Source organism: Homarus americanus, unplaced genomic scaffold (genome assembly GCF_018991925.1).
Source record: "Homarus americanus isolate GMGI-L3 unplaced genomic scaffold, GMGI_Hamer_2.0 scaffold50564, whole genome shotgun sequence".
Lineage (NCBI taxonomy): Eukaryota > Metazoa > Arthropoda > Malacostraca > Decapoda > Nephropidae > Homarus > Homarus americanus.
Window position 1 is genome coordinate 833,115 of NW_024715014.1, and position 27,958 is coordinate 861,072.

The following is a 27,958-nucleotide window of genomic DNA, read 5'->3' on the forward strand; positions in this document are numbered from 1 at the left end:
CAATTCCAATGTTTGTTTTACGGAGATAACACACCAGGCGAGCCGTGACCGTCATTTCTATTTCATAAGTGGGTATGTGAGCCAGTTTATGGGGGTGATTGAGACAGTGCTGTACTGTCCAACGTGTCTCACGCCCAAAACCACATTTAAGCCAGTAGGGCCTAGACCATGTACAAGTTAAGACGTCCTCATCCTCCCTTCCTGAAGGAAGGGACGCAACACAGAGTCCTTTACCGCGACACCGTCCTGTGGACTGTCAGTAAAAAGGACTGTGTGGGTGTCAACCCAAGTCACCTCACTAGTTCTCTTGTGTGACACCGTCTACAGTGACTGTCAGCGACACGAGACTATGCTTGCTAACTCAAGGTTTTGTTATTCCCCGTGGAAAGATCACGTGTGAAAGCCTGGTTGCAACACGAGCGACCCAGGCTGGCAGCGAATGTATCACTTGAGGAATTAAAGCTCTGTTAAGTCATACCCATAGTAGAGTAGTCAATTGTGCGGCCTCAGGTTAGAAATTCCTTCTTTACAAGATTAATTTTATTATGGCGTGAATGTGAGTGACTCATATATCCATGCAAATTGTAAATCATTGTATGGAAGCTTGACAAATAAATGTAAGTGCAATTGTTTGCCCGTATTTGTGATCCTATCTCATTATTACTAAAGGTAATGACTGATTGGATGACAACGTATAACCAATAACTTAGATGGATGTTGGAAATTAATGGAATTCATAAAATCATTATTTATCAAGTATAAATCACAAGGAATGTCGGGTGGTGGAGTGAATTTCTACGTCGATACGCCATAATCTCCTGTAAGTAACCAGTGTGAAGGTACAGTATCTAACTCTACGGTAAGAAATTAAAAACACATTGTATTAAATCCATCCCATATATTTTGAGACATTTTATTTATTTTTGTTATATTGATTCAGGTACAGTACGGCGGCGGAATGCTTACCGTACTGATCTTAGCGCTCTAATTATCCCGGATTTAAATAAGTGTTGAGGATTACGTAAAAGGCGTCCATTCTGCGTTGATGGTGACACATCCGGTGATCCTTACTGTACGTTGTGTGAGGAGCTTGTGCTATCCGTACACTCATGATCCGCCACACTGACTAAAATATTTTTACTTGTTGAATTTATTATTGAGCCGCCCGTCCCTGCAGCTCCGCCCGTCCCGTCAGCTTTGGTAATGTAAGTTTATGATTTCTTTGTTGATTTTATCAGACAGAAAACCGGCTTTATAACCAGAGGATGATGTAGTGAGTACCCAGTGGTGTGCTCGCGTTCAGACCGAGGTGACATGTTACGCTTCTATTTCTTTCTTTTTTAATTAATACTCGATAACGTTTACTGTGATCCAGACACAGGGAAGAAAAGCTAACTTAGGTCGCTGTGTGGAGGTAAGTGTTGTTATGGTACTGTGTGGTGAGGTGTAGTGTGTGTGGTGAGGTGTAGTGTGGTGTGGTGAGGTGTAGAATGGTGGTGTAGTGTAGTGGTGTGGTGTGGTGCTGTGTAGCGAGGTGTAGTATGGTGTGGTGAGATGTAGTATGGTGTGATGTAGTGTAGTGGTGTGGTGCTGTGTGGTGAGGTGTAGTATGGTGTGTGGGTGTGGTGAGGTGAGGTGTAGTATGGTGTGGTGTGGGTGAAGTGTAGTATGGTGTGGTGTGGTGAGGTGAGGTGTATTATGGTGTGGTGTGGTGAGGTGTAGTATGGTGTGGTGTAGTGTGGTGTAGTATAGTGTTGAGGTGTAGTGTGATGTAGTGTGGCATTTGGACAAGCGGCAGAGCTGAAAATGTTGTCGCTGCTGCCCAGCGCTAGATGTATATAAGATAACTTATAGAAAACGTACAAATTAAAGCCCTCATAATTATCTTAGGCTGACCTATGAACTGAAGTACTTAATATGAGGAAACTACGTATACCCAGTGTCAAAGATAGAATAATTGAAGTCAACCTCATGATAGCCCTGAGGCTTTTGTGTGGTGATCCTGATAACATTGTGCCGTGAAACTGCTAGAATATTCGAGTCATGAAATTGGTGAATCTAAATGGATCCAAACTACAGATACACATTTGAGGATGTTTGAACGAGACCATCAGTCTGTACAAAGCTGAGACACAGCAGCGCTTCCTGCCACCCTGGCGGACAGTTCCTTCGACATCACAACACCTCGTACCCGCCTCAAGCGACTGACTACACATAATTCCTAATTTCATCGTGGTGATAGTTTACAACAATACTATTACTACTCGAGCACAATAACTACCTCATATTGTTAATGGCTGTTAGCGACATCTCATTTGACGACGATACTGTTATTGATGGTGGTGGAGCCTGTATCACGCTGGACAGCTTGGAGGAAGAAGGACCGCTTCTGGTGGAGGAGGGAGAGGAAGAGACACGTTACTGACGGGTAAACTAGTTTACACCCGATGCACACACACACACACACACACACACACACACACACACACACACACATTATATATTTTTTTATTTTAGCGTAAGTAAAGGCGGGTCACTAGCACTTTTCCGTTAGCTTTTACTTTCGTCGTATTTTCCACAAATTATCAAATTAGCCCGTCTCATTCAAATGAAACGTATTATTTCCGCATAACTGGTTTGTGCCAATTCTGTGGTCAAGATAATGAGGACAGGATATTTTATAAAATATCGAACCACATTAAGTAACTAAATTTAATCTTAAAAGTATTCAATATCATATTTTTAATAAATTGCTTATGTAAGTTTTTTATTGGTGTTGATATTCGTAAATATATCTTACATGTTCTTTACATTGAATCATGAGTTCAACTTCACGGCTCTCTATCAGTTCTGTGTGGACTCGCCTGTCTGAAGACTTCATGATAACCAATATTAGATCTCATTGTTTCCTGTGAGACCCAAGGGACGATAGATAAGTAAAAAAAGAAAATATGAAAAGGAAGGCAAGCAACGCCATTTCTTTTGTTTGGAATGACGAACGTGAAAGATTGTGTGAGTTTATCTACTGTATGCGCATGTGACAGGACGTTCTTAGAGCCAGTTACGTATGTTCTATGAACCAGTTACGTACGTTCTAAGGAACCAGTTACGTATGTTCTATGAACCAGTTACGTACGTTCTTAGCGATCCAATTACATACGTTCTTCAGTGAGCCAGTTATAAACGTTCATAATCTTGATATAGAAGCGAACTATAGTTACGTACGTTGTGAGACTTGAAGGTGCTTCCGGAAACAACCACGCCTGGGCGATGTTACGAACGTGGATTTCCACTATGAAATATTTTAACTATAGTAAATTTTCTTGATCGTGTTGAAATGGTATGAGCGATCAAGACGATTTTGATGTTTTGATGTCTTGGTCTAGACTGACACAGAACATCTACACACCAAAGACTCAACAACTTTGGTGATTTTCAGTTGGAGAAAAGAAAGCTTATTGGTGTTGTGTGAGACAATCTAAAACTGAAAGACCGGAAATGAGACTTGCGGTTATCAGTCCACACACACGTAAACACACATACACACGCGTACACGTCATGCATACATACATACATTCACACGAAGACGACAGGTGGATTGATCCGAGGTCGTGGGATTACAGAACTCCAGCGAACAGAAGGCTGCTTGCTTCCCATGCTGTTGTCGTCTGGCTCTGCAGATACTCACAGGTAGATATGGACCCAGTGAGCAGCACAAAAATGTCACACGGGCCAGACAGACAGTGTATGATAAGGATATGAGGAGCTTATTAGCTTATCTTCAAAATAAAATCCCTTCACTTAGATTCATCTCAACGAAACATTGTCATTGAATGTGAAGGCTGACAAAGGGAAATAAGATGCCAGACTTAGATCAATGGTGGTAACAAATGTTTTGCACATACTGTACATTCAAGAAAAAATGGATACTCACAATGGACAGCAAATTATTTGCGAAGGTTGATGAGCAATCCATCCAAGTGGACCCACAGCTGCTCTTTCAGCGTCTACTAACAACTGCAGGCGAAATCGATTAATCTACTGCAGATATCTTCAGGTTTGAGCCACCAACAACTCATCTGCCTTGTTTGGAGCCACTAGTCAGCAGTGGATAGGCGAGGAAAACACTGAACCCGGAAGAATGGGTTGATGAAAGTTCATGATCGCCTTCAACTGCAAACAAATGATTTATCTGAGCTTCAGAAGCTCTACTGAGAGTGGTTAATTGGAACTGTAAGATGACTGTAACACGGAGAGGTGTGTGCAAGAAACTGGTATTCATGTGTACAGTTGTGGAAATGTATTCCTTACACTCCTTTGGTAACCCGTGTCACCAAACGGCCAACTTATTTGACCTATAGCAAACCTATCCACCAATCACGTCCGTCGTTACAAGAGCAATACCCATTCATTCCTAAAAAGGACACTACTACTGCAGCGACGGTGCTGTTTGGAGACATGGGTTACCACAGGGGAGAGGAACACATTTCCACAACTGTACCAGAGCATGTGGCGAGTGAAGAGGCTGTAAAATAAATTCACCTTTGCTTTCCATGGACAACATTGCTGATGACCTGCTCAGTGCATATATCCCTCCTCCTAGTCACAGGCCTGGCATTGACATTATTAGGAACCTGCCACACTTTGCCATAAACAGATAAAATGTACCGAACTTTCCCCCACACACTCATCATTCTCTCTACTTATGTAACTTGACAAAACCTATGACCCTTCAGGTTTTACGCCCTTAATGTACGAGTCATAAAGGCAAGTATGAACTTTTCATACTTCCCTGTTGGGAGCTGTAAACGCTTCTGCACTTCACCTTGCACAGGATGTAAGTGCCCATTAAACTAGCCCTCAAATCTGAAATCTGCTCAGTGCAACCGGCACAAAAAAAAAAGATGATATGAATTATTTCAAGTTTTCAGTGATCATTAACATTGTGTCATGCGCCTGAATAGTTACCAAAATGTTAATTTTGTAATTTGGATTATATATTGTAGTTAAGTATATGTTTAGTTATATAGTTTTTGATTTAAACTAGCTAATGAATGTGCAAAATGTGTATTGAGAAAACTGGATCGTGGCCGTAAACAAGTAAAAATAAGATAAATAAATAAATAAATAAATGTTCCCTACCTATTGTCGATAAATTGTTCTGAAAGAACAATTGGGGTAAAGGTTACAAATGAGAATTTTGTACCGAAGCACAGATTGACCTACTAGTAATGACCAAATTCTCCTCCTCCAGCGACGACTTGATGCTTGCTCGAGCACTCACCACCCTGGGTGAGTACCTGAGTGTTGTGACTCACAACTGTCTCACTCAACATTGGAGGGTCTATATATATATATATATATATATATATATATATATATATATATATATATATATATATATATATATATATATATATATATATATATATATTTATTTATTTATTTATTTATTTATTTATTTATTTATTTTTTTTTTTGTATAAGGCCAGGCCATCCTGGCACAGGTCACTGACCAACATCAGGGCCTGGGGCTAAAAATATAAGTAATAGTAAAAATAATAACAATAACAACAACAATAATAATAATAATTATAAATAAAAATGAAAAATAAATAAGTTCAAGTAGTAATAATAATAATAATAATATAATAATAATAATAATAATAATAAATAATAATAATAATAATAATAATAATAATAATAAATAAATATATAAATGAAAAATAAGAGTGAGAAACAATATATGTTTGTTGTGTTGCCAAAGTAAGAGAAACAATTGAGACCCTGCAATTGTGTGTAAATGGGTATAAAGTCAGATCATCAACCTGAGACTTGTCACATATAGCAGCAGGGTCTACTAGACAACACATTATGCTTCCAATATCTTCCCAGGCGGTAGCACCTCCTGTTTAATAGCTGCCTACTACCTTCTAACAACCGTCTTCCTCAACAGTGGTGGTGGGTGTAGTGGTAAGACATGCCAGACCTTGGCCAGGTCAAATCATGGACACAGAATAGCAGAGAATACAGGTTAGTGTATGAAGCTGTGGTCTGTGTCTAATGGTTTCTTGCACAGTGTGAGACTTAATCTTCTCTACGTCATTTTTATCTTGCGTACGACGCCAACCCTGAGTAATAATAAAGTAATCCTGTGAGTAGAATAACCGATTGAGTACCATGACTTATTTCCTTGACCATGATGCTTAAGCCCTTTGAGGACCATGAACTGTTAACATCAATACGATGGTAATTGTACTCTGGTGGTTATCTCACATGCAGCCAAGTTTCTGTTTATTGTGTATTAGTATTTTTGGGTGAGCATTAAAGTTTTAATTGGATAATTTAATTTGTGGCGTTAATCTGAACTCTGTTAATCCCCACACACTGTGACCCGGAACATGGTGGACACTGCCTCTAACACACACTGTGACCCGGAACATGGTTGACACTGCCTCCTAACACATTGTTGACCCGAACATGGTGGACACTGCCTCCTAACACATACTGTGACCTGAACATAAACGTGTATGTTAAGATACACAAATAATACAAGGGTTTGGCTGTTAACTTGTGTCGTCATAACATTACAGGTGCAGAACTGTATGGGCCAGTAGCCTCGTGTTGTCTGGCACTGAATACTACGATCAGGTAAGACTTTTCTCTTAGTTCACTAGTACTCAACCAATCAGAGGCTGTTGAGGTTAATGGCATCATAGTTCACTAATATTCAACAAATCAGAGGTGTGAAGTAAATGACGTCATAGTCCACTGATACCCAAACCAATTAGATGTTGTTGAAGTAAATGACGTCATAGTTCACTACCATTCAACCAATCAGATGTTGTGGAAGTATATGACGTCATAGTTCGAGAGTCTTCAACCAATCAGAGGTTTTTGTCTGGAGATTGTTATCTAAATCACGACCTTATGTTTCCTAAAGGTCCCCCCATCTCCTCCTCCAGCCTTTTTATACACCCTCTTTACTCGTCTTTCAACCCCTGCTCTGTCTGGCCAATTTTTTCCTTATTTCTATGTCTTAATTTCTTCCTTGTGCTACGTCATTTCTATTGGTCTATTCTGTTCTCTCTACCTCCAGTGACGTCCCTTAAACTAAATATTTACTTCTCATTCGTCTCTCCTTCTCTGTTTATTTTCATCCTTTTACTCTCCTCCACATTCACTGTTAACCTTCTACTACACATTCTTCACATTTACTCTTAACCTTCTCCCCAACACACACACTCAATAGTTGCTGCGTCATTCTTGTTTACTTTAGTCATACGTAGTTTCCCCAATTATCCCTCCTCTGACGTCAGTGATCATTCCTCCATATTGTTTAAGTAATGTAGTAAAGTTATATTTTAATTATATGGATAATCAGAGAGTAAAACAAATGCAACCAATTAGCTCATTACCTAACTACTGTAATGATTGTTATGGACCTTTGTCTACCACCAGGGCTCGCCAGTGTGTGTGGCAGCACTTCACTCCGGTGCCATTAACACCAACGGAGGAGTATTCACTATCACAAGATCGTACAGTAGCGCCACTCCACGCCTTTATGGCTCCGCTAGGAACAGAATTCTCTCAAACAGCATGTGAGTGGTCAGGGACAATCAGGGGAGAGTCATTGATCAGGGGGAGACAGTCAGGGTACAGTCATTGGTCAGGGGGACACAATCAGGGGAGAGTCATTGGTCAGGGGGTGACAATCAGGGTAGAGTCATTGGTCAGGGGGAGCCAATCAGGGGAGAGTCATTGGTCAGGGGGTGACAATCAGGGTAGAGTCATTGGTCAGGGGGTGACAATCAGGGTAGAGTCATTGGTCAGGGGGAGCCAATCAGGGAAAGTCATTGGTCAGGTGGAGACAATCAGGGAGAGCTGCTGGGTCAGGGAGACAATCAGGAGAGCTGGTCAGGGGTGACAATCAGGGAGAGTCATTGGTCAGGGGTGACAATCAGGGTGAGTCATTGGTCAGGGAGACAATCAGGGAGAGCTGGCTGGTCAGGAGACAATCAGGGAGAGCTCATTGGTCAGGGGAGCCAATCAGGGTCAGGGGAGCCAATCAGGGTGCCGCTGGTCAGGGGAGCCAATCAGGGAAAGTCATTGGTCAGGTGGAGCCAATCAGGGAGAGCTGGCTGGTCAGGGGTGACAATCAGGTGAGAGTCATTGGTCAGGGGGTGACAACTGGTAGAGTCATTGGTCAGGGGAGACAATCAGGGAAAGCTGGTCAGATATAATCAGGGGAGAGCTATTGGTCAGGAGCCAATCAGGGGAGAGTCGCATTAGGGGTGACAATCAGGAGAGTCATTGGTCAGGGGTGACAATCAGGGAGAGCTGGTCAGGGGGTGACAATCAGGGAGAGTCATTGGTCAGGGGTGACAATCAGGGATGGCTGGTCAGGGGGAATATAATCAGGAGAGTCATTGGGTCAGGTGAGCCAATCAGGGTAGAGTCACTGGCCAGGGGAGACAATCAGGAAGTCATTGGTCAGGGGTGACAATCAGGAGAGTCATTGGTCAGGGGTGACAATCAGGGGAGAGCCATTGGTCAGGGGTGACAATCAGGGAGACAGTTGGTCAGGGGATATAATCAGAGAGCTGGCTGGTCAGGTGGAGCCAATCAGGGAGAGTCATTGGTCAGGGGGAGACAATCAGGGAGAGAGCTGCTGGTCAGGGTGACAATCAGGGAGAGTCATTGGTCAGGGGTGACAATCAGGGAGAGTCATTGGTCAGGGGCACAATCAGAGAGCTGACAGGGGTGACACCAGGAGAGTCAGCTGGTCAGGACAACAGGAGCCTGGTCAGGAGCCAATCAGGGAGAGCCGCTCAGTGACAATCAGGGTAGAGTCATTGGTCAGGGGAGCCAATCAGGAGAGCGTCATTGGTCAGGGGGTGACAATGAGTGGAGAGTCATTGGTCAGGGGAGACAATCAGGGAGAGTCATTGGGTCAGGGGTGACAATCAGGTAGAGCTGCTGGTCAGGGGAGCCAATCAGGGAGAGCTATTGGTCAGGTGACAATGAGTGGAGAGTCATTGGTCAGGGGGTGACAATCAGGGAGAGCTGACTGGTCAGGGGTGACAATCAGGGAGAGTCATTGGGTCAGGGGGTGACACCGGGGAGAGCTGGCTGGTCAGGGGACACAATCAGGGAGAGTCATTGGTCAGGGGTGACAATCAGGGAGAGCTGGTCAGGGGTGACAATCAGGGGAGAGTCATTGGTCAGGGGTGACAATCAGGGAGAGCTGGCTGGGGGGGGTGACAATCAGGGAGAGCTGGCTGGTCAGGGGGAGACAATCAGAGAGCCGCTGGTCAGGTGGAGACAATCAGGGAGAGCTGGTGGTCAGGGGTGACAATCAGGGAGAGCTGGTCAGGGTGGAGACAATCAGGGGAGAGTCATTGGTCAGTGACACCAGGGAGAGTCATTGGTCAGGGGGAGACAATCAGGGAGAGCTGGCTGGTCAGGGGGTGACAATCAGGGAGAGTCATTGGGTCAGGGGTGACAACTGGGGAGAGCCATTTGTCAGGGGTGACAATCAGGGAGAGTCATTGGTCAGGGGTGACAATCAGGGGGAGAGCCATTGTCGTGGAGACAATGAGTGAGAGTCATTGGTCAGGGGTGACAATCAGGGGAGAGCTGCTGGTCAGGGGTGACAATCAGGAGAGCTGCTGGTCAGGGGGGTGACAATCAGGAGAGCTGTGCTGGGTCAGGGGTGACAATCAGGGTAGAGCTGCTGGTCAGGGGTGACAATCAGGGAGAGCTGGCTGGTCAGGGGGGGCACCAGGAGAGTCAGCTGGGTCAGGGGCAATCGGGGAGAGTCACAGACAGGACAATCAGGGGAGTCATTGGTCAGGTGACAAATCAGAGAGCTGGGTCAGGTGACAATCAGGAGAGTCATTGGTCAGGGGTGATAATCAGGGAGAGTCATTGTCAGGGTGACATGAGTGGAGAGCTGCTGGTCAGGGGAGACAATCAGGGAGAGCTTGGTCAGGGGTGACAATCAGGGAGAGCTGCTGGTCAGGGGTGACAATCAGGTAGAGTCATTGGTCAGGGGGGACAATCAGGGAGAGTCATGGTCAGGGAGACACACACTATGGTCAGGGGAGACACTATGGTCAGGGGGAGAGACACTATGGTCAGGGGGGGGGAGAAACACTATGGTCAGGGGAGACACATTATGGTCAGGGGAGACACACTATGGTCAGGGGAGAGACACTATGGTCAGGGAGACACTATGGCTGGGGAGAGACACTATGGTCAGGGGAGACACGCGGTCGGGAGACACTATGGTCAGGGAGACACTATGGTCAGGGGGAGACACATTATGATCAGGGGGGACACTATGGTCAGGGGGAGAGACACTATGGTGGGGGAGACACTATGGTGGGGGAGAGACACTATGGTCAGGGGGAGACACACTATGGTCAGGGGAGACACTATGGTCAGGGAGACACTATGGTCAGGGGGAGAATAATTATGGGTCAGGGGGAGACACACTATGGTCAGGGGAGACATTATGGCCTGGGGGGGGGAGACACACACTATGGCTGGGGGGAGACACTATGGTCAGGGAGACATACTATGGTCAGGGGAGACACTATGGTCAGGGAGACACTATGGTCAGGGGAGACACTGTGAGACATACCATGGTCAGGGAGCACCTATGGTCAGGGGAGACACTATGGTCAGGGGAGAAACACTATGGTCAGGGAGAGACACTATGGCCAGGGGGAGACACTATGGTCAGAGACATACTATGGTCAGGGGGAGACATTATGGTCAGGGGGACACTATGGTCAGGGGAGACACATTATGGTCAGGGGGAGACACACTATGGTCAGGGGGAGACACACTATGGTCAGGGGGGACACTATGGTCAGGGGAGACACTATGGTCAGGGAGACACACTATGGTCAGGGGGAGACATTATGGTCAGGGGAAGAATAACTGGGGTCAGGGGGGAGACACTATGGTCAGGGAGACATACTATGGTCAGGGGGAGACACTATGGTCAGGGGAGACACACTATGGTCAGGGGGAGACACTATGGTCAGAGACACACTATGGTCAGGGGAGACACTATGGCCAGGAGAGACACTATGGTCAGGGAGACATACTATGGCCAGGGGAGAGACACTATGGTCAGGGGAGCATATACTATGGTCAGGGGAGAGACACTATGGTCAGGGGAGACACACTATGGTCAGGGGAGACACTATGGTCAGGAGACACACTATGGTCAGGGGAGACACACTCGGTCAGGGGAGACACTATGGTCAGGGGAGAGACACTATGGTCAGGGGAGAGACACTATGGTCAGGGAGACACTATGGTCAGGGGAGAGACACTATGGTCAGGGAGACACTATGGTCAGGGGAGACACTATGGTCAGGGAGAGACACTATGGTCAGGGGAGAGCACTATGGTCAGGGGACAACTATGGTCAGGGAGAGACACTATGGCTGGGGAGACACAATGGTGGGGGGGGAGACACTATGGTCAGGGGAGACACACTATGGTCAGGGGAGAGACACTATATCGTGGAGACACTATGGTGGGGGAGAGACACTATGGTCAGGGGAGACACTAGGTCAGGGGAGACACACTATGGTCAGGGGGAGACACTATGGTCAGGGGAGACACACTATGGTCAGGGGGAGACACTATGGTCAGGGAGACATACTATGGTCAGGGGAGACACTATGGTCAGGGAGACACACTATGGTCAGGGGGAGACACTATGATCAGGGAGACACACTATGGTCAGGGGAGACACTATGTCCAGGGGAGAGACACTATGGTCAGGGAGACACTATGGTCAGGGGGAGACACTATGGTCAGGGGAGACATACTATGGTCAGGGGAGACACTATGGTCAGGGAGACACTATGTCCAGGGGAGAGACACTATGGTCAGGGGACACATACTATGGTAAGGGGGAGAGACACTATGGTCAGGGGGAGACACTATGGTCAGGGGAGACAATACTATGGTCAGGGGGAGACACTATGGTCAGGGGGGAGACACACTATGGTCAGGGGAGACACTATGGCCAGGGAGAGACACTATGGTCAGGGGAGACATACTATGGTCAGGGGAGACACTATGGTCAGGGGAGACACACTATGGTCAGGGGGGAGACACTATGGTCAGGGGGAGACACTATGGTCAGGGGAGACACTATGTCAGGGGAGAGAACACTATGGTCAGGGAGACATACTATGGTCAGGGGAACACTATGGTGGGAGACTATGGGGAGACATACTATGGTCAGGGGAGACACTATGGTCAGGGGAGACACTATGGCTGGGGGGAGACACTATGGCAGGGGAGAGACACTATGGTCAGGGAGACATACTATGGTCAGGGGGAGACACTATGGTCAGAGACACCATGGTCAGGGGAGACACTATGATCAGGGGAGACACACTATGGTCAGGGGGAGACACTATGGTCAGGGAGACACACTATGGTCAGGGGAGACACTATGGTCAGGGGAGACACTATGGTCAGGGGGAGACACTATGGTCAGGGAGACACACTATGGTCAGGGGAGACACTATGGTCAGGGGGAGACACTATGGTCAGGGGAGACACACTATGGTCAGGGGGAGACACTATGGTCAGAGGGAGAGACACTATGGTCAACGTTAATTATAACTTAGTTTCGTCTCCCCACAGGACATCACAGGGTCTGTTTGTGTACAAGATAGAGAAGACTCAAGCTACTGTTACTGAGGCCGGTAAGTAAGTGTGTGTGTTGCTCATATTGTCTTGTGTTGTGGTGACCATCTTTCTTTATATATATATATATATATATATATATATATATATATATATATATATATATATATATATATATATATATATATATATATATTATAATTCATGGTGGTACAATACCACTCATCACGATGGTACAGTGCCACTCATCATGATGGTACAGTGCCACTCATCATGATGGTACAGGTACAGTGTCACCCAACAGACCTGAGTGAGGACGTGGTAGTGGTACACAACTCGTACACCCAGGACCGCAACTCATGCCCTTACGACCCTGTAAAATCCAGAGCCTGCTGCACCGTCCTCGTTGCCTGCCTCAGCCAGGGGTCTACCTCCCCCCGTCTTGTTGGATGGGATTTCGCTGAACGAAGTTACATAAACACTGCAGGTATTTACGTCTTAGTGTTGTTTATTAACTCAGTAAACCTCTCCCTCTTAATATAGACACAAGTGTTGAAGGAACTTATTATATTGTCAAAGTAAACCTAGTATTGATCCAACATGGTTAGATTTGTGGCAGCCATCTTTTAAGACAAGAAGTATGTCATGTGCCAGCTAGGTATCATTATGTCCGGGCACAGTTTTTGTCTTCCTTGGAGGTGTCAGTTATACTAAGTTTGTTGTCAGTCTTCTCTTAATACCATTTTCTTTTATTTATTTATTATTTACTTTTTTTATTTTTTATTTCTTCACTTTTTCTGGTTTCTTTATTTCCTTTCTTTCTTTAATATTTTTCTCTTCTAAGTTTGTTTATTTTCTTTTTTCTTTCCTGTCTTCTTTTTCTTTTATTTCCTTATTTTCGTTGTGCTCCTATTTATTTATTTTCTTTCTTTATCTTTCCCTTGAAAGCATTCAGAAGAGAATGACAAGACTAATCCTTGAGTAGAGACAGGTTAAAGCATCTTAATTTACACTCCCTCGAGAGACAGAGTGAGGGGCGATATGATCGAGGTGTGTACATGGAAGTCAGGGATAAACACAGGTGATATAACAAAGGTACTCAAAGTATCCAACAGGAGCGAACCCGTAGCAATGGTTTTACATTGCAAATGGTGTCAATTATTTAAAATGTTTCATCATATACAATAAAACATTGATGTATAAAGCACACCTCAGAATATATTAATGACGCGTACTGAACTTCAGTGATAAGCAGTTCCCGCCATCGCGTTGTGGTGGCGAGCAGTGGAGCCAATCTTCATGCAGTCGCGTGTTTGGGGAGAAGTCCTGCCACAGACGTCTCCCTGTGTCATACAGTTTCCTGGTGGTGAGTACTGCTACCTACTACCTGCTGCCCCACTAACAGTAACACACTACCTGCTGGCCCAGTAACAGTAACACTAACTGCTGGCCCAATACCAGCAACACACGACCTGCTAGCCCAGTAACAGTAACACTACTTGCTGGTCCTAACACTGTGTTAACACTATCTGCTGGCCAGGTAACAGTAGCACGTGTGCTTGTATCAGCTACATTCTCTAATATATCAATGTATGTGTGAGCTACTGTAGTTAATATATCAGTATGTGTTGAGCTACTGTAGTTAATATATCAGTATGTGTTGAGCTACTGTAGTTAATATATCAGTATGTGTTGAGCTACTGTAATTAATATATCAGTATGTGTTGAGCTACTGTAGTTAATATATCAGTATGTGTGAGCTACTGTAGTTAATATATCAGTATGTGTTGAGCTACTGTAGTTAATATATCAGTATGTGTGAGCTACTGTAGTTAATATATCAGTATGTGTTGAGCTACTGTAGTTAATATATCAGTATGTGTTGAGCTACTGTACTTAATATATCAGTATGTGTGAGCTACTGTAGTTAATATATCAGTATGTGTTGAGCTACTGTAGTTAATATATCAGTATGTGTGAGCTACTTAGTTAATATATCAGTATGTGTGAGCTACTGTAATAATATATCAGTACGTGTTGAGCTACTGTAGTTAATATATCAGTATGTGTTGAGCTACTGTAGTTAATATATCAGTATGTGTTGAGCTACTGTAGTTAATATATCAGTATGTGTTGAGCTACTGTAGTTAATATATCAGTATATGTTGAGCTACTGTAGTTAATATATCAGTATGTGTTGAGCTACTGTAGTTAATATATCAGTATGTGTTGAGCTACTGTAGTTAATATATCAGTATGTGTTGAGCTACTGTAGTTAATATATCAGTATGTGTTGAGCTACTGTAGTTAATATATCAGTATGTGTTGAGCTACTGTAGTTAATATATCAGTATGTGTTGAGCTACTGTAGTTAATATATCAGTATGTGTTGAGCTACTGTAGTTAATATATCAGTATGTGTTGAGCTACTGTAGTTAATATATCAGTATGTGTTGAGCTACTGTAGTTAATATATCAGTATATGTTGATCTACTGTGATATATCAGTATGTGTTGAGCTACTGTAGTTAATATATCAGTATGTGTGAGCTACTGTAGTTAATATATCAGTATGTGTTGAGCTACTATAGTTAATATATCAGTATGTGTTGAGCTACTGTAGTTAATATATCATGTGTTGAACTACTGTACTTAATATAACAGTATGTGTGAGCTACTGTAGTAAATATAACAGTATGTGTTGGTACTGTACTTAATATAACAGTATGTGTGAGCTACTGTAGTAAATTAACAGTATGTGTTGAGCTACTGTACTTAATATAACAGTATGTGTGAGCTACTGTAGTTAATATATCAGTATGTGTTGAGCTACTGTAGTTAATATATCAGTATGTGTTGAGCTACTGTAGTTAATATATCAGTATGTGTTGAACTACTGTACTTAATATAACAGTATGTGTGAGCTACTGTAGTAAATATAACAGTATGTGTTGAGCTACTGTACTTAATATAACAGTATGTGTGAGCTACTGTAGTAAATATAACAGTATGTGTTGAGCTACTGTACTTAATATAACAGTATGTGTGAGCTACTGTACTTAATATAACAGTATGTGTGAGCTACTGTAGTTAATATATCAGTATGTGTGAGCTACTGTAGTTAATATATCAGTATGTTGAACTACTGTACTTAATATAACAGTATGTGTGAGCTACTGTACTTAATATAACAGTATGTGTGAGCTACTGTAGTTAATATATCAGTATGTGTGAGCTACTGTAGTTAATATAACAGTATGTGTTGAACTACTGTACTTAATATAACAGTATGTGTGAGCTACTGTAGTAAATATAACAGTATGTGTTGAGCTACTGTACTTAATATAACAGTATGTGTGAGCTACTGTAGTAAATATAACAGTATGTGTGAGCTACTGTAGTTAATATATTAGTATGTGTGAGCTACTGTAGTTAATATAACAGTATGTGTGAGCTACTGTAGTAAATATAACAGTATGTGTTGAGCTACTGTACTTAATATAACAGTATGTGTGAGCTACTGTAATAAATATAACAGTATGTGTTGAGCTACTGTACTTAATATAACAGTATGTGTGACTACTGTAGTTAATATATCAGTATGTGTGAGCTACTGTACTTAATATAACAGTATGTGAGAGCTACTGTAGTAAATATAACAGTATGTGTTGAGCTACTTACTTAATATAACAGTATGTGTGAGCTACTGTAGTAAATATAACAGTATGTGTTGAGCTACTACTGTACTTAATATAACAGTATGTGAGCTACTGTATGTAAATATAACAGTATGTGTTGAGCTACTGTACTTAATATAACAGTATGTGTGAGCTACTGTACTTAATATAACAGTATGTGTGAGCTACTGTAGTTAATATATCAGTATGTGTGAGTTACTGTAGTTAATATATCAGTATGTGTTGAGCTACTGGTAATATATCAGTATGTGTTGAGCTACTGTAGTTAATATATCAGTATGTGTTGAGCTACTGTAGTTAATATATCAGTATGTGTGAGCTACTGTAGTTAATACATGTAGACAACATAACTGCTGCGACCTTCCATACAGCATCAGCGAGTCTCTGTCTTACCATTTACAGCAAGATACCAGTCCAGTTCCCCCACTGTGAGGTTCAGTAAGGGGCAACAGATGACCATCCCATTAGTTAAGAGGCCTTCAACCTTACCTAACACGGTGTATACGCGGAGACTACCAGATAAATGGACGTCCAGTACTTCTGACATACTGCCTCTCATGTGGTCACAAGCTGAACTTTACCACTAGCGTCTACCTGGTCAACCACGAAAATGGCGAATCCCCAAGTTCTCATATAACAGCGGGTTACCTGAGTATGGTGGTGAGGTGTGAGTGTTACCTATAGTGGTGACTGATGGTGAGGAGTGTTACCTATAGTGGTGACTGATGGTGAGGAGTGTTACCTATAGTGGTGACTGATGGTGAGGAGTGTTACCTATAGTGGTGACTGATGGTGAGGAGTGTTACCTATAGTGGTGACTGATGGTGAGGAGTGTTACCTATAGTGGTGACTGATGGTGAGGAGTGTTACCTATAGTGGTGACTGATGGTGAGGAGTGTTAGTGAGGGTTAGTGTTAGTGCTAAACTAACTGTCTCCATATTATGAAGAGATTCACTCATCAAGTCATTCTGATATATTTCATAGTTACTCTTAAACTTTTCTTGTGTTGATAATTAAATATTTTTACTCTTGATCCACATGTTGTTGTCTTTGTTTTGTGTATTATTAATTAAGGTGTTTGTGTGACAGAGTGTGGGAGGAAGGTACGGTGTGGGGTGCATGAATCAGTGCCCACAATGTTCCCGGGAGGACAGTGCCACCCTCAGACTGGCACCTGTGTGTGTCCTCCAGGCTTCATGGGTGACTCCTGCCAGAGAGGTGAGCCTTCTTGTTCTTAATGAAACTCTATACTACGTCTAATTACCCTGCCTTGTATAGCTTTATACCACGTCTAACTACCCTGCCTTGTATAGCTTTATACCACGTCTAACTACCCTGCCTTGTTTGCTTTATACCACGTCTAACTACCCCTGCCTTAGCTTTATACCACGTCTAACTACCCTGCCTTGTGTAGCTTCATAACACGTCTTCCTGCCTATAGCTTTATACCGGTCTAACTACCCTGCCTTGTGTAGCTTTTACCACGTCTAACTACCCTGCCTTGTATAGCTTATGCCCGTCTAACTACCCTGCCTTGTATAGCTTTATACCACGTCTAACTACCCTGCCTTGTGTGGCTTTATACCACGTCTAACTACCCTGCCTTGTGCAGCTTATACCACGTCTAACTACCCTGCCTTGATAGCTTTATACCATCTACTCTGCCTTGTGTAGCTTTATACCACGTCTAACTATCCTGCCTTGTGTAGCTTTATACCGTCTAACTACCCTGCCTTGTGTAGCTTTATACCACGTTCTAACTACCCTGCCTTGTGTAGCTTTATACCATCTACTTCCTTGCCTTGTATAGCTTTATACCACGTCTAACTACCCTGCCTTGTGGCATACCACGTCTAACTACCCTGCCTTGTATAGCTTTATACCCGTCTAACTACCCTGCCTTGGCTTCATAACACGTCTAACTACCTGCCTTATGGCTTTATACCACGTCTAACTACCCTGCCTTGTGTAGCTTTATACCACGTCTAACTATCCTGCCTTGTGTAGCTTTATACACGTCTAACTACCCTGCCTTGTATAGCTTTATACCACGTTCTAACTACCTCCCTTCTGTAGCTTTATACCACGTCTAACTACCCTGCCTTGTATAGCTTTATACACGTCTAACTACCCTGCCTTGTGTAGCTTTATACCACGTCTAACTACCCTGCCTTGTATAGCTTTATACCACGTCTAACTACCCTGCCTTTGGCAGCTTTATACCCGTCTAACTACCCTGCCTTGTGTATTTATACCACGTCTAACTACCCTGCCTTGTATAGCTTTATGCCACGTCTAACTACCCTGCCTTGTATAGCTTTATACCACGTCTAACTACCTGCCTTGGTGGCTTTATACCACGTCTAACTACCCTGCCTTGTGCAGCTTTATACCGATCTAACTACCTGCCATAGCTTTATACCGTCTAACTTCTGCCTTGTGTAGCTTTATACCACGTCTAACTATCCTGCCTTGTGTAGCTTTATACCACGTCTAACTGCCTTGTATAGCTTTACCATTCTAACTACCCTGCCTTGTGTAGCTTTATACCACGTCTAACTACCCTGCCTTGTATAGCTTTATACCACGTCTAACTACCCTGCCTTGTATAGCTTTATACCACGTCTAACTACCCTGCCTTGTATAGCTTTATACCACGTCTAACTATCCTGCCTTGTGTGGCTTTATACCACGTCTAACTACCCTGCCTTGTATAGCTTTATACCACGTTCTAACACCCTGCCTTCTGTAGCTTTATACCACGTCTAACTACCCTGCCTTGTATAGCTTTATACCACGTCTAACTACCCTGCCTTGTGTGAGTATACCACGTCTAACTACCCTGCCTTGTATAGCTTTATACCACGTCTAACTACCCTGCCTTGTGTAGCTTTATACCACGTCTAACTACCCTGCCTTGTGTAGCTTTATACCACGTCTAACTACCCTGCCTTGTGTAGCTTTATACCACGTCTAACTACCCTGCCTTGTGTAGCTTTAACCACGTCTAACTACCCTGCCTTGTATAGCTTTATACCACGTCTAACTAATCTCCTCACTGGAGGAGTATGAGGTGCACAATAAACTAGCCATGTAAATGCAAAATTAAAAAAAATTCAACAGCAAACGTGTTGCTCCTCATTGACAGGCAGAACAACCCTAAGTCTCGGACCAAAGTTGATACCTTCCATGAGAAGAAAGCGGCGGCCCAGCACGAACTTCGCAAACTAAGGATCGAATGGTGGAAAAATAAAGCGTATATGGAATGCAAAAATTTGTAGATCAACACAAGATGGGCGAATTTTTTTATTCCGCTAGAACAATACCTGGTCCAACTACTCATGGCGTGGGCCCCCTCCGCACATCCAACAGTAACTCCCTAATTAAAGACGAAGAAAACATCCATCAGTGCTGGAAAGAGCACTACCATTCACTGCTCAACCGAAACACCGATGTGGATGTCCTAACAACCCAGCAGGTCCCTCAGCATCCAGAACTGACCCACCTCAGTATCTATCCCTGGATTGGGATAACTAATACCACCATGCAGATGGAAAATAACAAAGTCTCGGGGCATGATGGAATCCCAACCGAGGTGTATAAAGTAGAAGGACCTCTGCTTGCCAGCCGTCTCCACTCTCTCCTGGAGAATATATGAGAGAAGGAGGAAATTCGCCAAGATCTAAAACACACCTCCATTGTCGATATTTATAAGAACAAGGGAAACCGGTCAGATTGTGGCAACTACCGCGGGATCTCACTGCTGTCCGTAGCTGGCAAGATTATCGCCGAGTCCACCGATACAGACTTCTTCCTGAGGAAGAAAACTTCCTCCCAGAATCTCACTGTGGCTTTAGACCACCTCATGGGACTAGTGACATGATCTTTGCTGCCCACCAAGTACAGGAAAAGTACAGAGAACAAAGTCGTGAATTGTACGTGGCCTTCATTGACCTTACAAAGGCCTTCGACTAGGTCAAAGAAACCCTCGTTTTGGCTGCCACAAAATTGATTGCCATTGTGGTGGCAGCGTCGGCCGCTTCAATCATTTTACGTGAATGCATGTAAGACTCCTATTCTCTTTCAGCCTGCCCCTGGTTCAACCACACCTCTATCATCCATCCAGCTTAACGATTTTCTCTCTAATGTTACCCACTTCCAGTAACTGGGCTCCCACCTGTCCATCACCGCAGACACCGATGAAGATTTCCAACATCGGATCAGATGTGCATCTCAAACCTTTGGTTTGGCAGACTCCATACCCGTGTCTTCAGCTGTAGGGAGCTGAAATTATCTGCAAAGTTGCACGTATATCGAGCAGTGGTCCTCCCCACCCTGCTGTATGACAGCGAGACATGGGTCACATACAGAAGGCACCTCAAGGCATTTGAAAACATTTATCAACGCATTCTACTTTCCATCCTCCGAGTTCGCTGGGAAGACAAGAGAACAAATGTCAGTATTCTTGCTGACACCAACTGTAGGAGTATAGAGGCTACCATTATCCGTGAACAACTGCGTTGAACTGGCCATGTTACCAGCATGGACGACAGTAGACTGCCAAAGCAGCTACTTTACAGTCATCTAACGAATGGTAAACATAACGCTGGCGGACAACGGAAGAGGTATAAGGACAGTCTTAAGACAAACCTGAAAAAGTGGCAAATCGACCCCCTCACCTGGGAGACGATAACTCCACACCGTAACGCTTGGAGGAGCACCACGAGAAGGTGTCAATGTTTTCGAGTTAGTCCGACTGTATACCGAGGCAGGCAAATGCCAGCGCCGGAAAAACGCTGCCGATGCCCCTCCCGCACTAGATGTAGCCCTCCACATGTTCAACATCTGTGGACGTCCCTACCGGTCCAGAATCTGCCTCTTTAGTCACCTCAGAGCTCACCAACGAAGGTGACATCCTTAATAACTCATACCATTGTATCATAGCTGGACGATCGTCATACTCGTTTCCGAGTGACAGCAAATTAGTAGTATTGTATTAGTTGTGTGTTTAGGTGTGTTTGTGTTTGTGTTTGTGTGTGTGTGTGTGTGTGTGAGGTTCGGTGTAAACTCTGTGATCCTCTTTGTTGTCCTGCAGCGTGTGCAAGAGGTTCATTTGGACACAATTGTCAGCTGAGGTGTAATGAGGACACACTGGGGTTCACCATCGCCCAGGACGGTGACTGTCGTGGTCTTATCATCTGTCTCCCGGAGCCGTATGGTTGTTCCTGCGCCCCCGGCTACACCTCCTCTAGCAGCTCAAACGATACCGACCCCATCTGCACACAAGGTGAGCTGACTGTCGCTGTGTGTGTGTGTGTGTGCGCGCGCCCACTAGGTAAACTGACAGACTATGTGTACACTTGGTAAACTGACAGACTATGTGTACACTTGGTAAACTGACAGACTGTGTACGCTAGATAAACTGACAGACTGTGTACGCTAGGTGAACTGATTGACTGTGTTATCAAGCACACTAGCGTTGTTTTAACAGTATTTGAGAACTATAACTGTTGTGACCTTCATGTGAGGCAGGTATGAGGGTCTACACCTGTGGGTAAGGGGAAGCTTTTAATTAATAAAGTAGAGGCAAGAAGAGAGCCCAGAGGCACTCCAGTCACTAATAGCCACAGCGCCTCAGTCATTTATTGTAACGGGATGATGAATATCTGTGTTATAAACTGAACTCTTTTTGGATTTCCAGATTGTTCGGCAGGAAAATATGGAGCCGATTGTACTGAGACTTGTGCCGGATGTGATGATGGTTGTGACCAATACACCGGTATTTGTGGTGAGTGTTGCCTGGTGATGATGTGTGGGTGTTGCCTGGTGATGATGTGTGGGTGTTGCCTGGTGGTGATGTGTTGCCTGGTGGTGAGGTGTTACCTGGTGATGATATGTGGGTGTTGCTGGTGGTGATGTGTTGCCTAGTGGTGAGGTGTTGCCTGGTGATGATGTGTGGGTGTTGCCTGGTGGTGATGTGTGGGTGTTGCCTGGTGGTGATGTGTGGGTGTTGCCTGGTGGTGATGTGGGTGTTGCCTGGTGATAATGTGTGGGTGTTGCCTGGTGGTGATGTGTGGGTGTTGTCTGGTGGTGAGGTGTTGCCTGATGGTGATGTGTGGGTGTTGCCTGGTGATGATGTGGGTGTTGTCTGGTGGTGAGGTGTTGCCTGATGGTGATGTGGGTGTTGCCTGGTGATGATGTGTGGGTGTTGTCTGGTGGTGAGGTGTTGCCTGATGGTGATGTGTGGGTGTTGCCTGGTGATGATGTGTGGGTGTTGTCTGGTGGTGAGGTGTTGCCTGATGGTGATGTGTGGGTGTTGCCTGATGGTGATGTGTGGGTGTTGCCTGGTGATGATGTGTGGGTGTTGTCTGGTGGTGAGGTGTTGCCTGATGGTGATGTGTGGGTGTTGCCTGGTGATGATGTGTGGGTGTTGCCTGATGGTGATGTGTGGGTGTTGTCTGGTGGTGAGGTATTGCCTGGTGATGATGTGTGGGTGTTGCCTGGTGGTGGTGTGTGGGTGTTTCCTGGTGCTGATGTGTGGGTGTTGCCTGGTGGTGATGTATGGACTGGTGATGATGTGTGGGTGTTGCCTGATGGTGATGTGTGGGTGTTGTCTGGTGGTGAGGTGTTGCCTGGTGATGATGTGTGGGTGTTGCCTGATGGTGGTGTGGGTGTTGTCTGGTGGTGAGGTGTTGCCTGGTGATGATGTGTGGGTGTTGCCTGATGATGTGTGGGTGTTGTCTGGTGGTGAGGTGTTGCCTGGTGATGATGTGTGGGTGTTGCCTGATGGTGATGTGTGGGTGTTGCCTGGTGGTGATGTATGGACTGGTGATGATGTGTGGGTGTTGCCTGGTGGTGAGGTGTTGCCTGGTGATGATGTGTGGGTGTTGCCTGGTGGTGATGTATGGACTGGTGATGATGTGTGAGTGTTGCCTGGTGGTGATGTGTGAGTGTTACCTGGTGGTGATGTGTGAGTGTTGCCTGGTGGTGATGTGTGAGGGTTGCCTGGTGGTGAGGTGTTGCCTGGTGGTGAGGTGTTGCCTGGTGGTGAGGTGTTGCCTGGTGATGATGTGTGGGTGTTGCCTGGTGGTGATGTGTTACCCGGTGGTGATGGGTGTTACTTACTGGAGATGAGTTACCCGTACTCACCTTACAGTGACAACGTTACACAATACCTGTGTCACTCATGGTCAGTGTCATTCATAAGTTATGCCACCTGTTACATAGCCAACATGTTACCTGTGTTACATAACCGATTATGTTACCTGACACGTGTATTGCCACAGTTCCGCCATCGCCACAACTAACAGTGGAAGATGGTAGCAGAGAACTGAGGATCACCTGGTCACCACCTTCCAGTAGTAAATACAACTACACCCTTACTTATCAGGTACAGTATATGTCTTACTGTTTCCTTGTTTATGTCTTAATGCTTCCTTATTTTCAGGTGTATGTCTGACTACCTAATATATACCGTTCATAGTGACTGGTCAACACGTCTTAGAAGCTACACACGACCATGTATGACAGTAAAGGCGGCAGCACACTGGGCGCTTGTTGTCCGTTTTGCTGGCAGTTGGTCTAAACGCCCAGTAAGCAGCAGGATTTCGGCTGTTGCTAGAAATGGAAAAACAGTTTGGCAGTGGGCTTTCCTGGCCGGGTTAGTGCTCAAATGAGCTTCATATTAGGTGTTGAATATTCAAATAGTAATTGAATAAATCATGGAACAATAATATTTTGAAATTTAACATAAAACGGTGACAGGTTTCTATTTATTCGTTACTTTAAAACTTCATTATTCAGGGTCTTCTTTGACCAGCCAGCCGCTGCCACTTGTAAGACTTCCCGACGTACCCATTGTCTTTTCTTTAGCTTTAGACAAACGTGTTGGGAGACAAGTGCCCAGTGTGCCGCCGCCTTAAGATCTTTTGCTACACAACATTTCGTCTGGTAGATGATTATAAGACGGGTTGATCACATCACTACCTTAAGTGTTAATGACTTGGTAATTCTTGGATGTATTAATATACAAATTTACAGTAGGTTAATGTACCATCTGTATCATTGCCATCACGTAAGAATTAATGTATTTCACTGTATATATGAATCTACACTTACGGGTATTATTATAATGTATACCTTGACTCTCACTTCAACAGTCTCTGGGACCCGGAGGCTGCACCAAGGACACCTGACACCGGTGACACGACAGGTGTTCAATCAGCCAGTAACTCTCCAAGAATTGGTCCCCTTCACTCACTACCGTGTGTGTGTGACAGCCACCAACCAGGGGGTACACAGTGCACCAGGATGTGTCAATGCCAGCACGTCCACTGAACGTTAGTAGTGTGTCATGCCTGAAAGGTAGTAGTGACCTTGTACACCGGCCTTCGTACACCGGCTCTCGTACACCGGCTCTCGTACACCGGCCTTTGTATAACGGCTCTCTCATACACCGGCTCTCGTACACCGGCTCTCATACACCGGCTCTCGTACACCGGCCCTTCTAAACTTAGTAATAGAGAGTTAGTCGGGTCACTATTTAGGCTACAATGTGGGTTAATGTTATCACGCAAGTTAAGCTACGTTTAGTGTAGCCATAATCTGTAGCTAGACTCATCAGCAAAGTCAGACTTTGTAAACAACAACAAAATATCAAGTATCAAGAGTAACAGAAGTTTACTCAGGTATTAGCGCGGACATATTCCCCAAGATATTGCCACGTTTAATAATACAGTCTTGTGGGATCCCTGAGGCTGCAGTAACCACTCTTGTGTGTTTCTGAGAACAACAATTTTAACCTTATCGCGACCTTAAGCCCACAGTAATAATAACAAGAGTAACTAATACTCTACAGTATCAGTAAACAAGAGCTCCACTATTTTGAATTATTTTTGTTTTTAAGGTAAATGATTTTAAAAATTCTTATCCCAGAACAGGAAACGCTAAAATTACTTTATTTAATTTTGATTATTGAATATTTGTGTCAATAATTCTTGTATTTCACTGGTATTGTACAGCAGTATGTGCTCAGGAGTATTATATCATAACACTTAACAAGAATTCAGTATTTTTAGGAGCAGTCTGAATGAATTACTGGAGAAATAATAGGCAACAAAAAGAGATCGATATCGCCAATACTTAGCTTACCGATTTATCGACAAAATACCGATATTGTCTGGCTGCCGATAACGATAGCATTGCTACAGAACGGTAGGCAGAGGTCTGTACAGAAGCATTTGTGCCCATAATGCAAGGAACATATTATCATAAACCACAGATATATAGATACATCAGATGGTCAGTTACACCTGTACCTATAATATTGTTAATATGTGATAATTATGTATTTCTGTCTAGTGAACCATATTAACCCAGATGTTCCTCCACAGCACCAGGTGTAGAGCTGAATGATTTACAGTGCCGGTCAACAAGGTTATCTACGATCTGTTCAGGTACACTGTCAGACACCTGTGAGGGGTATAACGGCCCTAACCTGGTCACCAATATTACCCTAAAGACGAAGCTCGCGTGTAATGACTCCGTGCACACGATCTTCAACACCGCCACAGATCAGTCAGACAGCGTCAGTCTGACCTTCAACCAGCTTATACCTGGCCAGGAGTACCAGGTGACGGCACAAGTCACTAACAGTGTAGGTGGCGGCCCAGTGACCTCCATCACTTATACTACCACAGCGACGAGTGAGTTATGTTCTGTGTGATGATGATGACAGCCCTAACCCTTCCCCCAGAGCCTTACCACTTAGAACCTAGTTATACATCTTCCCTCAGAACTTCCACCACTTAGAACTTAGTTATACATCTTCCCTCAGAACTTCCACCACTTAGAACTTAGTTATACATCTTCCACCACTTAGAACCTAGTTATACATCTTCCCCCAGAACTTCCACCACTTAGAACTTAGTTATACATCTTCCACCACTTAGAACCTAGTTATACATCTTCCCCCAGAACTTCCACCACTTAGAACTTAGTTATACATCTTCCACCACTTAGAAACCTAGTTATACATCTTCCCCAGAACTTCCACCACTTAGAACTTAGTTATACATCTTCCACAATTAGAACCTAGTTATACATCTTCCCCAGAACTACCACTTAGAACTTAGTTATACATCTTCCACCATAGAACCTAGTTATACATCTTCCCTCAGAACTTCCACCACTTAGAACCTAGTTATACATCTTCCACCACTTAGAACCTAGTTATACATCTTCCCCAGAACTTACCACTTAGAACCTAGTTATACATCTTCCCCAGAACTACCACTTAGATTAGTTATACATCTTCCACCACTTAGAACCTAGTTATACATCTTCCCCAGAACTACCACTTAGAACTTAGTTATACATCTTCCACCACTTAGAACCTAGTTATACATCTTCCCCAGACTACCACTCAGAACTTAGTTATACATCTTCCACCACTTAGAACCTAGTTATACATCTTCCCCAGAACTTCCACCACTTAGAACTTGGTTATACATCTTCCACCACTTAAACCTAGTTATACATCTTCACCACTTAGAACCTAGTTATACATTTCCCTTAGAAACTAGTTATCTCCACCACTTAGAACCTAGTTATACATCTTACCACTTAGAACCTAGTTATACATCTTAGAACTTCCACCATAGAATCTAGTTATACATCTTCCCTCAGAACTACCACTTAGAACCTAGTTACATCTTCCACCTTAGAACCTAGTTATACATCTTCCACCACTTAGAACCTAGTTATACATCTTCCACCACTTAGAACCTAGTTATACATCTTCCACCACTTAGAACCTAGTTATACATCTTCCACCACTTAGAATCTAGTTATACATCTTCCCCCAGAACTTCCACCACTTAGAACCTAGTTATACATCTTCCACCACTTAGAACCTAGTTATACATCTTCCACCATAGAACCTAGTTATACATCTTCACCAGAACTTCCACCACTTAGAACCTAGTTATACATCTTCCACCACTTAGAACCTAGTTATACATCTTCCACCACTTAGAACCTAGTTATACATCTTCCACCACTTAGAACCTAGTTATACATCTTCCACCACTTAGAACCTAGTTATACATCTTCCACCACTTAGAATCTAGTTATACATCTTCCCCCAGAACCATCACCTAGATACCTACAAGTCATGTTTACCTCACAGAGCCACCACCGGTGAAGGACCTGCGCGTTACTCCACGTAACAAAACTGCGGTTCAACTGTGGTGGAATGATCCCTGTCCTAGCAATGGTGATATTACTTCGTACTACGTTACAGGCGGTAGTAAATTTATTTATTATCCCGTGAAGTGCCTCTTATCGCAGGAGTATGAACGCTGCTACATCATTAAAGGAGTATTTACATTGGGTGTAGAATACGAGTTTTCGGTAAGTATGTGTTATTGATAACTTTTACTGATTAATGTATTCGAGTAAATGTTGTACATACACCGCCCCCCCCCCCCCATTGCGTCTCCAGCTGCCGCAAGAAGTGCTTGTCCGAGCTATGCCTCACACATATATTTATATATTTATTGGGTTAGGAAACT

The 27,958-nt window shown here is 44.0% G+C and overlaps 3 protein-coding genes across 4 annotated transcripts in view; all 3 read left to right on the top strand.

The window, feature by feature from the left end:
* LOC121880006 overlaps positions 1 to 17,052 on the top strand; it is a 23,371-nt gene extending 6,319 nt beyond the window's left edge. For both annotated transcript variants that reach the window (XM_042386944.1, XM_042386933.1), the window contains exons 5-9: positions 7,462 to 7,601; positions 12,685 to 12,746; positions 12,992 to 13,174; positions 13,933 to 14,053; positions 16,787 to 17,052. In XM_042386944.1, the coding sequence (XP_042242878.1) occupies positions 7,462 to 7,601; positions 12,685 to 12,746; positions 12,992 to 13,174; positions 13,933 to 14,053; positions 16,787 to 16,826 (546 nt within the window). In that variant the 3' untranslated portion in view covers positions 16,827 to 17,052. The remainder of the gene's footprint in view (positions 1 to 7,461; positions 7,602 to 12,684; positions 12,747 to 12,991; positions 13,175 to 13,932; positions 14,054 to 16,786) is intronic.
* Positions 17,053 to 17,474: 422 nt separating this feature from the next.
* Positions 17,475 to 24,600, top strand: LOC121880025 (tyrosine-protein kinase receptor Tie-1-like). Its single transcript, XM_042386996.1, has 5 exons — positions 17,475 to 17,603; positions 21,481 to 21,672; positions 22,087 to 22,173; positions 23,672 to 23,775; positions 24,545 to 24,600. The coding sequence occupies exons 1-5, from the start codon at positions 17,522 to 17,524 to the stop codon at positions 24,578 to 24,580; spliced, it is 501 nt and encodes a 166-aa protein (XP_042242930.1). The 5' UTR covers positions 17,475 to 17,521; the 3' UTR covers positions 24,581 to 24,600.
* Positions 24,548 to 27,958, top strand: part of LOC121880012 (receptor-type tyrosine-protein phosphatase C-like) — a 35,798-nt gene continuing 32,387 nt past the window's right edge. Inside the window, exons 1-3 of the mRNA XM_042386959.1 lie at positions 24,548 to 24,724; positions 25,778 to 26,089; positions 27,574 to 27,797. The gene's annotated coding sequence lies outside the window, so the exon portion shown is untranslated. The remainder of the gene's footprint in view (positions 24,725 to 25,777; positions 26,090 to 27,573; positions 27,798 to 27,958) is intronic.